Source organism: Heteronotia binoei, chromosome 14 (genome assembly GCF_032191835.1).
Source record: "Heteronotia binoei isolate CCM8104 ecotype False Entrance Well chromosome 14, APGP_CSIRO_Hbin_v1, whole genome shotgun sequence".
Classification (NCBI taxonomy): domain Eukaryota; kingdom Metazoa; phylum Chordata; class Lepidosauria; order Squamata; family Gekkonidae; genus Heteronotia; species Heteronotia binoei.
The window spans coordinates 69,365,961-69,382,788 of NC_083236.1; the positions used below are offsets into that span (position 1 = coordinate 69,365,961).

The 16,828-nt window shown below is 52.3% G+C and overlaps 1 protein-coding gene across 1 annotated transcript in view; it reads right to left on the reverse strand.

Moving 5' to 3' along the window:
* PIEZO1 (piezo type mechanosensitive ion channel component 1) overlaps nucleotides 1-16,828 on the reverse strand; it is a 234,788-nt gene that overhangs the window by 95,637 nt on the left and 122,323 nt on the right. The window contains exons 6-8 of the mRNA XM_060253863.1: nucleotides 13,754-13,925; nucleotides 11,384-11,597; nucleotides 1,576-1,747 (exon numbers count right to left, since the gene is read on the reverse strand). Coding sequence (XP_060109846.1) covers nucleotides 1,576-1,747; nucleotides 11,384-11,597; nucleotides 13,754-13,925 — 558 coding nt within the window. The remainder of the gene's footprint in view (nucleotides 1-1,575; nucleotides 1,748-11,383; nucleotides 11,598-13,753; nucleotides 13,926-16,828) is intronic.

Genomic DNA, 16,828 nt, shown 5'->3' on the forward strand with positions numbered 1-16,828 from the left:
GTTTGAGAGCCACAAGAAGAAGGATTGCAGATTTATACCCCGCCCTTCTCCTTGAATCAGAGACTCAGAGCGGCTCACAATCTCCTATGTCTTCTCCCCCCACAACAGACACCCTGGGAGGTGGGTGGGGCTGAGAGAGCTCTCCTAGCAGCTGCCCTTTCAAGGACAGCTCTGCCAGAGCTATGGCTGACCCAAGGCCATTCCAGCAGGTACAAGTGGAGAAGTGGGGAATCAAAGCCAATTCTCCCACACTTAACCACTACACCAAACTGGCTCTCTTGAACATCAGATGTTTGAGAGCTGCAGGACATGAATATCAGATGTTTGAGAGCTGCAAGAAAGGAAGGAGGGAAGGAAGGAAGGAAGGAGGGAAGGAAGGAAGGAAGGAAGGAAGGAAGGAAGGAAGGAAGGAAGGAAGGAAGGAAGGAAGGAAGGAAGGAAGGAAGGAAGGAAGGAAGGGGGAGGGAGGGAGAGAGGGAAAGAAGGGGGGAGAGAGGGAGGGAGGGGGGAGGGAGGGAGGAAGGAAGGAAGGAAGGAGGGAGGGAAGGAAGGAGGGAAGGAGGGAAGGAAGGAGGGAAGGAGGGAAGGAAGGAAGGAAGGAAGGAAGGAAGGAAGGAAGGAAGGAAGGAAGGAAGGAAGGAAGGAAGGAAGGAAGGAAGGAAGGGGGGAGAGAGGGAGGGAGGGAGGGGGGGAGGAAGGAAGGAAGGAAGGAAGGAAGGAAGGAAGGAGGGAAGGAAGGAAGGAAGGGGGGAGGGAGAGAGGGAAAGAAGGAGGGGGGAGGAAGGAAGGAAGGAAGGAAGGAAGGAAGGAAGGAAGGAAGGAAGGAAGGAAGGAAGGAAGGAAGGAAGGAAGGAAGGAAGGAAGGAAGATGGGGAGGGGGAAAGAAAGCAACTTTAAATGCATCCTCCAAGCTGCTAGATGGCTTGGTTTGGAGAAGAGATTTAAAGAGAGAAAAGCCTTCTCCAAGCTGTCTGATGGGGGGGGGGGCAGCTTTGAGAGCCACACAGCATATTTGAAAGAGCCACATTTGGCTCCTGAGCTGCAGTTCTGCCACTCCTGGGTTAGAACCTGGGGAAAGATTCCCAGCCAAGTTTCTCTTGGGTGGGCAGAAGATCAAAGCTGAGCTCCTCTTCCCCTTCCTGGTTCAGAAATGAAAGCCTGGAAGGGGCGGGGGGCAGAGGCCTGGGCCAAAGGGGGCAGGAACCGATTGGTGGCCAGGGACCTTGCAGAAACCTGTGGGTTCCACAACATCCTTGGAGATGCACTGAAGGCTCTTTTTTTGCTGCCGGTTGGCTGTTTCTCTAATTTTCTGTTCCTGGTTGCAAAACCTCCGTGGTCCCGGCATCGTTTGACAACTCTTCATCAAGACAGGAGGCTGCTTTTGTGCGCCCCCCTCTCCCCAGTTCCCTTTTCTGTGCTCATTTGTTACTGAAGCCCCTTCAAACTCTGCCCTGCAACCGTTTGTGTCCAAGGTTGCCCTTTCCTGGATCAGGCTCCAGAGCTGGCATTCTCAAGCTGCAAGGCCTAGAAAGTGCAGGCCGAGTGATGGAGCAACATGGCAGGCCTCCTCCTCACCTGGTCATCGGAACGGGACCTGCGGAGCTTCACCAGGGTGGCCAAGACGTAATAGAGCACCAGCAAGATGCCCGGGTTGGCATACACCGGCCACGGGAGGTCCACGTTGAGGAGCAGTGCGTTGGGCTTCCTGCAGGCCTCATGTTGGATGATGTCCTTCAAGCCAAACAACCTTCAGGGAAGAGTCAAGAAAGCTGCATTAGAGGGTGGCAGTTCTGCAGACCCAAAGCTGGCTGAGCTGCCTGGGAACTCCTTCCAAGGAGCACAGCCACTTTCCTGAAGCAGCTTCAGACCGTTCTCTGGAGCACCTCGGCCAAATTGCACAGGGGATGTTTTGGTAAGGACATGCTGGCTGCGCAGGTCTCCCCTCACCTGAGCTCCCCTCTTGGGGTGACCCACAGCTCATGCAGCCAGCAGGAATCTCCCCTGAGAATCTACAAGGGCTCATGGGAAGTGGAGGATTCTCAAGCAAGAAGAAGAAAATGAAGGGCTGTCCTATAGAGCAGGGGTGGCCAAAGGTAGCTCACCAGATGTTTTTTTGCCTACAACTCCCATCAGCCCCAGCCAGCATGGCCAATGGCTGGGGCTGATAGGAGTTATAGGCAAAAAACTTCTGGAGAGCTACCGTTGGTCACCCCTGCTATAGAGGATGGGGTGGAATTGTTTTCTGTGGCCCTGGAAGGTAGGACCAGAGCCAGTGGGTTGAAATTAAATCAAAAGAGTTTCCGGCTCAACATTAGGAAGAACTTCTTGACGGTTAGAGCGGTTCCTCAGTGGAACAGGCTTCCTCCTCGGGAGGTGGTGGGCTCTCCTTCCTTGGAGGTTTTTCAACAGAGGCTAGAGGGCCACCTGACAGCAATGAGGATCCTGTGAATTTGGGGTAGGTATTTGTGGGTTTCCTGCATTGTGTGGGGGTTGGACTAGATGACCCTGGAGGTCCCTTCCAGCTCTATGATTCTAAGATATTGGATTTATATCCCACCCTATACTCTGAATCCCAGAGTCTCAGAGCAGTCACAATCTCCTCTACCTCCCCCGGCCCCACAACAGACACCCTGTGAGGTGGGTGGGGCTGAGAGAGCTCTCCCAGAAGCTGTCCTTTCAAGGACACTTCTGCAAGGTCTCTGGTTGACCCAAGGCCTTTCCAGCAGGTACAAGTGGAGAAGTGGGGGAATCAAACCCGGTTCTCCCAGATATGGAGTCTTCACACTTAACCACTACACCAAACTGGCTCTCCAGAACCTCCAGCCCTGTTTCCCAGACCTCCCGAGGAAGCCTGTTCCACTGAAGAACTGCTCTAATTGTCAGGAAGTTCTTCCTAACATTTAGTTGAAAATTTTTGAATTGTTTCAACCTGTTGGTTCTGGTCTAACCTTCCGGGGCAGCAGAAAACAACCCCACACCATCCTCTATATGACAGCTGTTCAAGTACGTGAAGACAGGGGATCCTATCCCCTCTCAGCCGCCTCCTCTCCAGGCTAAACATCCCCAGCTCCTTCAGCCTTTCCTCACAGGACTTGGTCTCCGGACCCTTCACCATCTTTGTTGCCTTCCACTGGACACCTTCCAGTTTGTGTAGATCTTTTTAAAACTGTGGGGTGCAAAACTGAACGCGATCAGATCAGGTTACAAGAGAAGGGACAGGCAGCCGTCTCTCACTGGCCACAGTGATTTTCTCATGGGAAACCACCCCAGGAAGAGAAAGGAAGGTAACACCTGCCATTCTTCTTCCAGAGGCACAAAAGCACAGCCAGGGAGGTTCAAAGAGCCTGGGGGTGAAAGGCCTCTGCTTTGATCCCCAGCTGGCATTCAAAAGAGAGACAGCAGTCCCTTCCTCGGTTTCCAAAGGGGGCATTCAGAGACGCATTCAATGGGGAGGGGGGCTCTGTGGAAGCAATCCACAACAAACCGCTGCAGGAGCAAGAAATTGAGCCTGGGAAGGAAAGCCTGATGCAAACATGGCTCAGGTGACCAAGAGGTCTCACGAGTGTCTCATGTTCCCTCTGATAGTTTCAAAGAGGTCGGAGAGAAAAAGGACATGGGAGAAGGGAGGGGCCTCCCAAACCAGGGGTGGGGAACCTCTGTCCCGAGGGTGTAAGGTCACTTGGTGTGACCCTTGGGGATAGCTGGACCGAACAGAGCCATGTGGCAGCCTCCCTGGGGCCTGGCTGGCCAGCGAGGATCATGAAGCCCAGCTGTGTTGTGCAGCAGCCTCCCCAGGGCCAGGCAGGGATCACGGGGCCCAGATGTGCTGTGCGGCAGCCTCCCTGGGGCCTGGCTGGCCGGCCAGAATTGCTGCAGGGCCTGGAAAAGTTACTGCCACAGTTCAGTTTGCACTTGATTAAACGCTTGGGGCTCTTTAGTTTGGAGAAACGTCGACTGCGGGGTGACAAGATAGAAGTTTACAAGGTTATGCATGGGATAGAGAAGGTATAGAAAGAAGTACCGTACTTTTCTCCCTTTCTCACAATACAAGAACTCGTGGGCATTCGATGAAATTGCTGAGCAGTCAGGTTAAAACGGATAAAAGGAAGTATTTCTTCACCCAAAGGGTGATTAACATGTGGAATTCACTGCCACAGGAGGTGGTGGCGGCTACAAGCATAGCCAGCTTCAAAAGGGATTGGATAAACATATGGAGCTGAGATCCTTCAGTGGCTATTAGCCACAGTATATTACTGGAACTGTCTGGGGCAGTGATGCTCTGTATTCTTGGCGCTTTGGGGGGGGGGGGCAAAATGGAAGGGCTTCTAGACCCACTTGTGAACCTCCTGATGGCACGTGTTTTTTGGGTCACTGTGTGACACAGAGTGTTTGACTGGATGGGCCATTGGCCTGATCCAACATGGCTTCTCTTATGTTCTTATGTGACACAGAGTGTTTGACTGGAGGGGCCATTGGCCTGATCCAACAGGGCTTCTCTTATGTTCTTATGTGACACAGAGTGTTGGACTGGAGGGGCCATTGGCCTGATCCAACAGGGCTTCTCTTATGTTCTTATGTGACACAGAGTGTTGGACTGGAGGGGCCATTGGCCTGATCCAACAGGGCTTCTCTTATGTTCTTATGTGACACAGAGTGTTGGACTGGATGGGCCACTGGCCTGATCCAACAGGGCTTCTCTTATGTTCTTATGTGACGCAGAGTGTTGGACTGGATGGGCCATTGGCCTGATCCAACAGGGCTTCTCTTATGTTCTTATGTGACACTGAGTGTTGGACTGGATGGGCCATTGGCCTGATCCAACAGGGCTTCTCTTATGTTCTTATGTGACACAGAGTGTTGGACTGGAGGGGCCATTGGCCTGATCCAACATGGCTTCTCTTATGTTCTTATGTGACACAGAGTGTTGGACTGGAGGGGCCATTGGCCTGATCCAACAGGGCTTCTTTTATGTTCTTATGTGACACAGAGTGTTGGACTGGAAGGGCCATTGGCCTGATCCAACAGGGCTTCTCTTATGTTCTTATGTGACACAGAGTGTTGGACTGGAGGGGCCATTGGCCTGATCCAACAGGGCTTCTCTTATGTTCTTATGTGACACAGAGTGTTGGACTGGATGGGCCACTGGCCTGATCCAACAGGGCTTCTCTTCTGTTCTTATGTGACACAGAGTGTTGGACTGGAGGGGCCACTGGCCTGATCCAACAGGGCTTCTCTTCTGTTCTTATGTGACACAGAGTGTTGGACTGGAGGGGCCACTGGCCTGATCCCACAGGGCTTCTCTTATGTTCTTATGTGACACAGAGTGTTGGACTGGAGGGGCCATGGCCTGATCCAACAGGGCTTCTCTTATGTTCTTATGTGACAGAGTGTTGGACTGGAGGGGCCATGGCCTGATCCAACAGGGCTTCTCTTATGTTCTTATGTGACACAGAGTGTTGGACTGGAGGGGCCATGGCCTGATCCAACAGGGCTTCTCTTATGTTCTTATGTGACACAGAGTGTTTGACTGGGTGGGCCATGGCCTGATCCAACAGGGCTTCTCTTATGTTCTTATGTGACACAGAGTGTTGGACTGGAGGGGCCATTGGCCTGATCCAACAGGGCTTCTCTTATGTTCTTCTGTGACACAGAGTGTTGGACTGGAGGGGCCATTGGCCTGATCCAACAGGGCTTCTCTTATGTTCTTATGTGACACAGAGTGTTGGACTGGAGGGGCCATGGCCTGATCCAACAGGGCTTCTCTTATGTTCTTATGTGACACAGAGTGTTGGACTGGAGGGGCCATGGCCTGATCCAACAGGGCTTCTCTTATGTTCTTATGTGACACAGAGTGTTGGACTGGAGGGGCCATGGCCTGACGCAACAGGGCTTCTCTTATGTTCTTATGTGACACAGAGTGTTGGACTGGAGGGGCCATGGCCTGATCCAACAGGGCTTCTCTTATGTTCTTATGTGACACAGAGTGTTGGACTGGAGGGGCCATTGGCCTGATCCAACAGGGCTTCTCTTATGTTCTTATGTGACACAGAGTGTTTGACTGGGTGGGCCATTGGCCTGATCCAACAGGGCTTCTCTTATGTTCTTATGTGACACAGAGTGTTTGACTGGGTGGGCCATTGGCCTGACCCAACAGGGCTTCTCTTATGTTCTTCTGTGACACAGAGTGTTGGACTGGAGGGGCCATTGGCCTGATCCAACAGGGCTTCTCTTATGTTCTTCTGTGACACAGAGTGTTGGACTGGAGGGGCCATTGGCCTGATCCAACAGGGCTTCTCTTATGTTCTTCTGTGACACAGAGTGTTAGACTGGATGGGCCACTGGCCTGATCCAACAGGGCTTCTCTTATGTTCTTAAGATTATCCCAGAGGGTGTGGCCTAACATGCTAATATTAGGGGATGTGGTCTAATATGCTATTCCGTTTCTGCTGGGCTTTTTCCACAAAGAAACCCTGGACCTCTGCATTTGCCTAGGGTGGTGGGCTGGGTGTGTGTGTTTGTGGGGGCCAGATTAAGCTCTCCCCACATGACTTCAAATAGAAAAACAAATATTTGCACTACTTTTCCTGGCCAGAATCATTCTCCTTTGGCAGAGCACTGTTTTTTAAGTTGATAATTTTTTATGGCCCGTGAATGATGTTATAAATATCCATATGGCCCTTGGCAGAAAAATGGTTCCTCACCCTGTTCCAAACCATCCTAGCCCCTCCCTTCCCGCTGGGCGGGGAGTGGGGAAGAAGACAACTGCAGATTTATACCCCGCCCTTCTCTCTGAATCAGAGACTCAGAGCAGTTTATAATCTCCTTTATCTTCTCCCCCCACAACAGACACCCTGTGAGGTGGGTGGGGCTGAGAGAGCTTTCACAGTAGCTGCCCTTTCAAGGACAACTCCTGCAATAGCTATGGCTGACCCAAGGCCATTCCAGCAGCTGCAAGTGGAGGAGTGGGGAATCAAACCCGGTTCTCCCAGATAAGAGTGCTCTGGCTGACCCAAGGCCATTCCAGCAGCTGCAAGTCGAGGAGTGGGGAATCAAACCTGGTTCTCCCAGATAAGAGAGCTCTGGCTGACCCAAGGCCATTCCAGCACTGCAAGTGGAGGAGTGGGGAATCAAACCCAGTTCTCCCAGATAAGAGAGCTCTGGCTGACCCAAGGCCATTCCAGCAGATGCAAGTGGAGGAGTGGGGAATCAAACCCGGTTCTCCCAGATAAGAGAGCTCTGGCTGACCCAAGGCCATTCCAGCAGCTGCAAGTGGAGGAGTGGGGAATCAAACCCGGTTCTCCCAGATAAGAGTCCGTGCACTTAATCACAACACCCAACTGGAAGGGACCAGGTTTGAGGATCTCAGAGTGAATCATGTGCCCCAACCCGTGTGGTGTAGGGGTCAACAGTGCGGAGCCGGGATCACAAAGAACTAGTTTCAAATCTCTGCTCTGCCACAGAAAGCTCACTGGGAGATCTTGGGTCAGTCCCGTAATATCCTCAGCCTGCCCTACCTCACACGGTTATTGTGAGGATCAAATGGAGAGAGATGAGAAGGACGGAAGCCCCTTTAGGTCTTCACTGGGGAGAAAGGGGCTGGTGGTGAAAAATGAAGTAAAGAAAATTAACCTCTCCCGCTGCAGGGTATCTGCATGACTGGGAACAAAGGGGGGCACAGCATCCAGGTAGGATCCCCCCTCCAAGGAATCACCAAGAAAACCCAGAACCGTGCAGAAGGAGCACTAAATTGGGGCATGGAAGCCCCTGCACATAATAGCCCATTTTTTAAAAGATGTGTATGGGGGGGGGGGGGGCGGTGCTCTCAGGAACTTTGGGAAGCCCAAGCAGAAAGTCCCTGGGGTGCGGTGTGAAGGCTCTTTGCACATGCACCACACAGGGATTTATGATTTCCGTTGCTCAAGGAATGAACTCCTCCTGCACTGTTTAAAAATATGGCTCCTGTGAAATAGGAAGGGCCAAACCAAAGTTTCTGAGGAAGCCAGGGTGCCTTTGGTACGGCATGCTGTTGAATCCACTAAGCTGTTTGATTAGGGATGCCGAGCTTCTGTGGGAGCGGGGGATCCCCCAGTCTGGAGGGCTCCAACCCGCCAGCACGGTCCCCGTCCCCAAAGAGCCCCATTGCTGTGCACCGTCCCCGGCGCGATGACGTCACCCGAAAGGGACGTATCATGCCGGGGATGTCGTGTTGGGGACGCTGTAGGACTTACGCCAAAACTCTATGGTACCACAGAGTTTTAGCACGAATCCTAGAGTGTCCCCGGTGCAACGCTTTAGGACTTGCAGTAAAACTCTATGGTACCACTGAGTTTTATTGCGAGTCCTAGAGTGTCCCTGGCAGTAAAACTCTATGGTACCACTGAGTTTTATTGCGAGTCCTAGAGTGTCCCTGGCATGATGATGTCACTTCTGGGCAAGGACACAGCGGTGGAAGGACTTGGCAACCCTCTGCTTGATACTGAATCAGACCGTCCATCCATCAAGGGCAGGATTGCCTACTTAGAGCGGCAGCGGCTCTCCAGAGTTTTAGGTGGAGGTCTTTCTCACCAATTACTACCTGCTCCTTTTAAACTGGAGATGCCAGGGATTGAACCTGGGGCCTTCTGCATGCCAAGTAGAGGTTCTACTGCTGAGCCACAGCCCCTTCCCAATATGAACACACCAAGCAGCCTTCTATTGAACCAGACCCGCTCCCTTTTGGTCCATCAAGTCTACTCAGACTGGCAGCAGCTCTCCAGGGCCTCACTGAAAGGTCTTTTCACATCACCTATTCCCCAGTTCTTTAACTGGAGATGCTGGGAGCGCCTGTATGTTAAGCAGAGCCTCTGCCACTGAGCCGTGCCCCCTTCAGCTCATCCCATCCTGTTAATCCCCACCCCACCCTCCACCATCAAGGGGCAACAAGACTTTTCTCTTGTTTTCCTGTCTTCGGGAAGCTCTACGGTGGGTCTCCCTGGGCTACCTGGCTGGATTTGTTTCTTTCAAATATTCCCAGGCAGCTCTCTCTGATTAAGATCGCTTGGGTCCTTGTCAGCGCAGCATTTACAGGAATAAAACCGATCAGCCGCACAGAGCACACGGTCAGATGAGTGAGCAGAAACAATCGCAGTATTAAATGACAGGGGCAGCTATTGTAAAAGTACGCGGTGATCCTGCGATCAGGACGAATACCTGGTGAAGGTTGACGGGCCTTCGCTAGAACTGGAATGGACTTGGGCCTTCCTTCCCCTTACCGGATCTTTGTCCAGAGTTTGGAAGTTTAGTGAAAGATGGCGGCAAAGCCGGACAGCTGCCGTGTGGGCAGGAAAGTCCAGCGTTTCTCAGCCCCGCCCACAGGGCAGCCATTTTCTTTGCCGTCTCTCCCCAAGCGCACCTCACCACATGTAGACTGACTGGGCTGGGCGCTGCAGCCTTTCCTCCAATCTCTCTGTTGTGTATTGGAACTGGAGTTTGGCCTCAGGGCCAGTAGAGACTTGGCGGAGCTGGAGACCCTAAAACAACAGCTACCTGGATTCAGGAAGGATCAGAGATCATCAGGCCAGCTATTAACCTATCTTGTGTGTAATGGGATGATGGTAATGGGCTTTTGGGTGGGGAGGTTTGCATGCATATGAGCAGGGCCTTTGGTCCTGCCAGACAGTTCTGTTCCTATCTCACTATGCTGAATCACTGAATAAAGAGCTGAACTCACCATCTCTCGGGCGTCCTCATGCTTTGAACCCAGTACATTTTATCCTCCAAACTGGGTTACTAAAACCAAGTGGGGAAATTCCTGGAGATCTGGGGGTGGAGCCAACGGAGGGTGTGCTATCAGGCCAGAGAGAGCCCGCCCTACAAAGCAGCCATTTTTTCCAGGGGGACGAATCTCTTATCATTTGGAGGAAAACCAGAATTATGGGAGAGATCGAGGCTCCACCTGGAGGTTGGCAAGCCTACCTACCAAAGTCATTGGGGGGGAGCGGGACAAGAAAGCTCAAAATGCTAGGGATTTATTTACTTTATTTCTATCCCACTGTTCTCCCCAGTGGGGACCAAAAGGAACCTTCATTATTCATAGAACCATACAGTTGGAAGGGACCTCCAGGGCCATCTAGTCCAACCTCCTGCACAATGCAGGAAACTCACAAATACCTCCCCCTAAATTCACAGGATCTGCATCGCTGTCAGATGGCCATCTAGCCTCTGTTTCAAAACCTCCAAGGAAGGAGAGCCCACCACCTCCCGAGGAGGAAGCCTGTTCCACTGAGGAACCATTCTAACAGTCAGGAAGTTCTTCCTAATGTTCAGCCACAAACTCTCTTGATTTAATTTCAACCCACTGGTTCTGGTCCTAGCTTCTAGGGTCACAGAACCACACCCTCCTCTATATGACAGTCCTTCAAGTACTTGAAGATGGTGATCATATCACCTCTCGGCCGCCTCCTTTCCAAGGTAAAATATCCCCAGGTCCTTCAACCTTTCCTCATAGGACTTGGTCTCCAGACCCCTCACCATCTACGTCGCCCTCCTCTGGGCCCCTTCCATCTTGTCTATATCCTTCTTAAAATGTGGTGCCCAAAACTGAACACAAGACTCCAGGTGAGGTCTTACCAGAGCAGAGTAAAGCAATACCATCGCTTCACGTGATCTGGACACTATACTTTTGTTAATACAGCCCAAATTTGCATTTGCCTTTTTAGCCACCAAGAGCCCTTTGGCACAGAGTGACTCATGTTTAGCGTATGGTCCACTAAGACAGGGGTATGTTTAGCGTATGGTCCACTAAGACATTCTCCTCCATTTTATCCTCAAAAGAAGCCTGTGAGGTAGATCAGGCTGAGAGTATGTGACTGGCCCAAGGTCACCCAACAAGCTTCCATGGCAGAGCGGGGATTTGAACCTGGCTCTCCCAGATCCAAGTCTGACCCTTTAGCCACTAAGACGACGTCTGACGACTGCAGATTTATACCCCGCTCGTCTTCCTGAATCAGAGACTCAGAGTGGCTCACAATCTCCTATATCTTCTCCCCCCAAGGCCATTCCAGCAGCTGCAAGTGGAGGAGTGGGGAATCAAACCCGGTTCTCCCAGGTAAGGGTCTGCACACTTCACCACCACACCAAACTGGCTCTCTAATCCCTGCTGGCTCTCTAGGAATGATGCTTTTCCGTTGACTACAAAGGGAGGCTCAGCGAGAGAAAGAATCCGGGAAGCTATTCCAGAGGAACTCCAGGCAACTGCAGCTCCTGCCTGTTTAGTCTGCGAGGCAACCGTGCCAGACTCCCAAGCGCAAGAGCACACGCCTGGTTCTCCCAACCACACTGCGCCAATTCACCTATGCCATCCAGAGAGTGGCATCCCCACAGCGCTGGCAGGCGGGCCTCTTACCGTGCCCAGAGGTCCGCGGGCGGGAGGGTCTCTTGCATGAAGGGGGTCTGGTAACCGTAGAGGCAGATGAGGTGTCCTCCGGCAAAGACGTCCACCACCACACACAAGACGTTGAAGCCCAGCTGGCTGATGGGGAAGTGGCAGGCCCACCACGTGCAGATCCCCATGAAGACCAGGAAGTACACGCTGGAGAAGGCAGACGGCAGGGTGATCCCTGGGGAGGGGGGGGAGAAGCCACAGGTCCAGGGCAAGAATTGACAGACACCTGTCTGTTGGCAGCCACAAGAAGATGCCATTTGAAAAGAAAAGATTCTGGAGGCTGCTATGGCTATTGGTTCCATTGCAGATGTGAGCTTGGAATTGCAGCAAGGGGAGACCCCTCCTCAAAGGGAAAGGAAGGCCTCCGAGTGGGACCCATGAACGGAACCCATGGCTTGTTCATACGGAGGGCCTCTTTCTGACACAGTCAAATCCTCACCAGCAGCCCCAGGAGTCTGCTCCCACTTTCCTGGCACACACGGAGGCTTACTCCCCCCTCCTGCCACTAGAAGTAGGAAAAGGTCTCCTGGGCATCGGCTCTTACCACAAGGCACATTCTATGGCTGCCCCCCACACACCCCCAGCAAAAGGTATTCTCTCCCATGAAAGGGTTTTAAAAAACCTCTGAACTGGTTGCACCTTGAAGTAACAATGTGTAGCTCTAGGAATTGCTGAAAACTCTATGCAAAACCACAAAGTTTCCAGTAATTCCTACAGCTACCTATTCCCACTTCTGGGTTACATCCGCTATCTCCCTGCCTTGAACCCAACCTTAGGTCACCACCCTCCAGCCTTCCTGCTGATTTCTACACTTTGCCAACCTATAAATCGAGGCTCACGGATCACTGACTACATTTCAGCTAAATCTTGGTTTGGAGTTGGCCAACAATGGCACCTGTCCGGGAGACGAGGTCCGTACCTTGTGTGGAGTGATAGAATATTCTAAGATGATGATGACACTGGATTTATATCCCGTCCTTCACACTGAATCTCAGAGTGGCTCACCATCTCCTTTCCCTTCCTCCCCCACAACAGACACCCTGTGAGGTAGGTGAGGATGAGAGAGCTCTCCCAGAAGCTGCCCTTTCATGGACAGCTCCTGCCAGAGCTATGGTTGACCCAAGGCCACTCCAGCAGCTGCAAGTGGAGAAGTGGGGAATCAAACCCAGTTCTCCCAGATAAGAGTCTGCGCACTTCACCACTACACCAAACTGGTCCTGCCTTGGACAGCTCTGCGAGAGCTATGACTGTCCCAATGCCATTCCAGCAGCTGCAAGTGGAGGAGTGGGGAATCAAACCTGGTTCTCCCAGATAAGAGAGCTATGGCTGACCCAAGGCCATTGCAGCAGCTGCAAGTGGAGGAGTGGGGAATCAAACCTGGTTCTCCCAGATAAGAGAGCTACGGCTGCCCCAAGGCCATTCCAGCAGGTGCAAGTGGAGGAGTGGGGAATCAAACCCGGTTCTCCCAGATAAGAGAGCTACGGCTGACCCAAGGCCATTCCAGCAGGTGCAAGTGGAGGAGTGGGGAATCCAACCCAGTTCTCCCAGTTAAGAGAGCTCTGGCTGACCCAAGGCCATTCCAGCAGGTGCAAGTGGAGGAGTGGGGAATCCAACCCGGTTCTCCCAGATAAGAGAGCTATGGCTGACCCAAGGCCATTCCAGCAGCTGCAAGTGGAGGAGGGGGGAATCCAACCCAGTTCTCCCAGATAAGAGAGCTCTGGCTGACCCAAGGCCATTCCAGCAGGTGCAAGTGGAGGAGTGTGGAATCAAACCCAGTGCTCTCATTAAGAGTCCGCACACTTCACCACTACACCAAACTGGCTCTCTATTAGAGCTATGGCTGACCCAAGGCCATTCCAGCAGCTGCAAGTGGAGGAGTGGGGAATCAAACCCGGTTCTCCCAGATAAGAGAGCTCTGGCTGACCCAAGGCCATTCCAGCAGGTGCAAGTGGAGGAGTGTGGAATCAAACCCAGTGCTCTCATTAAGAGTCCGCACACTTCACCACTACACCAAACTGGCTCTCTATTAGAGCTATGGCTGACCCAAGGCCATTCCAGCAGCTGCAAGTGGAGGAGTGGGGAATCAAACCTGGTTCTCCCAGATAAGAGAGCTATGGCTGACCCAAGGCCATTCCAGCAGCTGCAAGTGGAGGAGTGGGGAATCAAACCTGGTTCTCCCAGATAAGAGAGCTATGGCTGACCCAAGGCCAGGCCAGCAGCTGCAAGTGGATGCTCATTTTTCACCTAGTAACACAGAAATCTGACTACCGGAGATGTCCTTGTGTTCCCCAAGCACGTGCCCGTCCTCCTTGCCCACCCCCGGGCACCTACCTGCCAGCCCCAGAAGCGCAACAGCCAGGACCTTCCCAGCCGCCATCAAGAGCCAGTGAGCTGTGAGCCGGAGCCGGGCAGCCAGCCGCGCCCGCCGCCTCGGTGAGCCCTCCGCCTCGGCACTGGCAGCTCTCGGTGACCTCGGCTGACCTTCATCCACAGCCGCTTCTTCCTGATGGGAAAGAGGGGGCAACCGGGAGTCACAAAGAGCCCCCAAAGGCACACAAAACACACGGCTTCCTTCGAACCACCCAGGCCCAAAGGCTGCATCCCTTGGGAGATGCTCACTAGTCACTTCCCGGTAGCGGTTAAATGTATGATGGCAGAACTCTGGCAGAGGAAACGGATTTCTTCTGGGGAAAGGTCAAGGGTGGTGGAATCACGGACAACGGCTACCAGGGTAAGTGAGCCACAGAGATTCGAAGCCCCCCAATGCTCTGGAGCAGGGGTGGCCAAACTGTGGCTCTTTCACCCATATTGTGTGGCTCTTGAAGCCCATAGAACTCTTTGAAGTTTGGCTTGGAGAAGGCACTTAAAGGTAAAGTTGCTTTCTTTCCACCTCTCTCCCCCTCCCCCATCTGTTTTCCTTCCTTCCTTCCTTGTTCTGCAGCTCTCAAACACCTGACATTCATGTCTCGTGGCTCTCAAACGCCTGACATTTGTTCTATGTGGCTCTTACGTCAAGCAAGTTTGGCCACCTCTGCTCCGCAGCTTAGCAAGATTCTGCATGGGATGGAGAAGGCAGAGAAAGAAGTCCTTTTCTCCCTTTCTCACAATACAAGAACTCGTGGGCATTCAACGAAATTGCTGAGCAGTCGGGTTAGAATGGATAAAAAGGGTGATTAATTCACTGCCACGCTAACCATCACACCACACACACAAAAACGCTCTAGAGTTGTGCCGCAGGAAACCAGGGCAACGACCTGAACACATTACACAAAATAATCGAACGTGCATCTGTGCTGTGAAATGTATTTGGAAATTATTTATTTATCATAGGGGAGAGTTACACACAGGAAGTATAGAATAAGACAAAATACGGAACCAAGTTGATGCAACGGTTATGCGGGTCAGTTGCAAGATCCCCTAAATACAAATATCTAGATTTTCTGTTTTTTAAAAAGGATTTGTGTGTGTGCACATGCTTGCATGTATGTTGCTTGCATGCCCAGAAGTCTTGCAACCCTTACTGGGGCTAGGACATTTTTCAGAGAGGTGGCTTTCTAATGCCTGCCTTTGCCTCCAGGTCCTGGTACTCCTTGGAGGTCTCCCTTCCAAGTACTTGCCAGAGGTGACCCTGGCTCAGCTTCTGAGATCTGACAAGATTGGGCTTGCCTGGGCTATCCCGATCAGGGCACTAAGATCTAGATTTTTAGTCCACTTAATTGCAGCTGGAGAGAGTTCCAAGAGCTCATTCACATCTCCCTGGAAAGCATGATGCTCACATTCCTGTGACAAATGGCAAACAGTTCAATCGCATTCCGGTCCTGGTATTTTGCCCGATTTAAACAGCAGGTCTGCGCAGCTCCCAAAGCCTGTTCAGGTCTTTGAAAATTAGGAGGAGGGGCAACAATTTGGCCTGCCTGGAACTAGCAAAGAAAGGTTCAAATGCCTGGGGCTCTTCAGCTTGGAGAAATGTCGACTGCAGGGTGACATAATAGAGGTTTACAAGATGATGCATGGGATGGAGAAAGCAGAGGAAGAAGTACTTTTCTCCCTTTCTCACAATACAAGAACTTGTGGACACCCCATGAAATTGCTGAGCAGTTGGGTTAGAACAGATAAAAGGAAGTCCCTCTTCACCCAATGAGTGATTGTCACATGGAATTCACTGCCACAAGAGGTGGTGGCGGCTGCAAGCATAGACAGCTTCAAGAGGGGATTGGATAAGCATCTGGAGCAGAGGTTCATCAGTGGCTCTTAGCCACAGCTTATCATTGGAACTCTCTGTCTGGGGCAGTGATGCTCTGTCTTCTTGGTGCTTGGCAGGGGGGCAACAGTGGGAGGGTTTCTAGTGTCCTGGCCCCCCCCGATGGACCTCCTGATGGCACCTGGGTTTTTGGCCACTGTGTGACACAGAGTGTTGGACTGGATGGACCACTGGCCTGATCCAACATGGCTTCTCTTATGTTCTTATGTCTGGGGCAGTGATGCTCTGTATTCTTGGTGCTTTGGGGGGGCACAGTGGGAGGGCTTCTAGTGTCCTGGCCCCACTGGTGGACCTCCTGATGGCACCTGGGTTTTTGGCCACTGTGTGACACAGAGTGTTGGACTGGATGGACCACTGGCCTGATCCAACATGGCTTCTCTTATGTTCTTATGTCTGGGGCAGTGATGCTCTGTATTCTTGGTGCTTTGGGGGGGGGGCACAGTGGGAGGGCTTCTAGTGTCCTGGCCCCCCCTGATGGACCTCCTGATGGCACCTGGGTTTTTGGCCACTGTGTGACACAGAGTGTTGGACTGGATGGACCACTGGCCTGATCCAACATGGCTTCTCTTATGTTCTTATGTCTGGGGCAGTGATGTTCTGTATTCTTGGTGCTTTGGGGGGGGCACAGTGGGAGGGCTTCTAGTGTCCTGGCCCCCCCTGATGGACCTCCTGATGGCACCTGGGTTTTTGGCCACTGTGTGACACAGAGTGTTGGACTGGATGGGCCATTGCCCTGATCCAACATGGCTTCTCTTATGTTCTTATGTGACACAGAGTGTTGGACTGGATGGGCCATTGGCCTGATCCAACATGGCTTCTCTTATGTTCTTATGTGACACAGAGTGTTGGACTAGATGGGCCACTGGCCTGATCCAACAGGGCTTCTCTTATGTTCTTATGTGACACAGAGTGTTGGACTGGATGGGCCACTGGCCTGATCCAACATGGCTTCTCTTATGTTCTTTATGCTCGGCCCTCTGACTAATAGAAAGGCTGCTGAAACCCCCACATGCATCCTCAGCCCCACACACTTTCAAGTCTGCTTTCTTGGACTGAAGGAGGAAAACCTTTTTGGAATGAACGTGGGTGCCCTCTGATTGTGGAATTTGGTGCACGGGGCTCAATGCTGCGCTTGCACAGCAAAG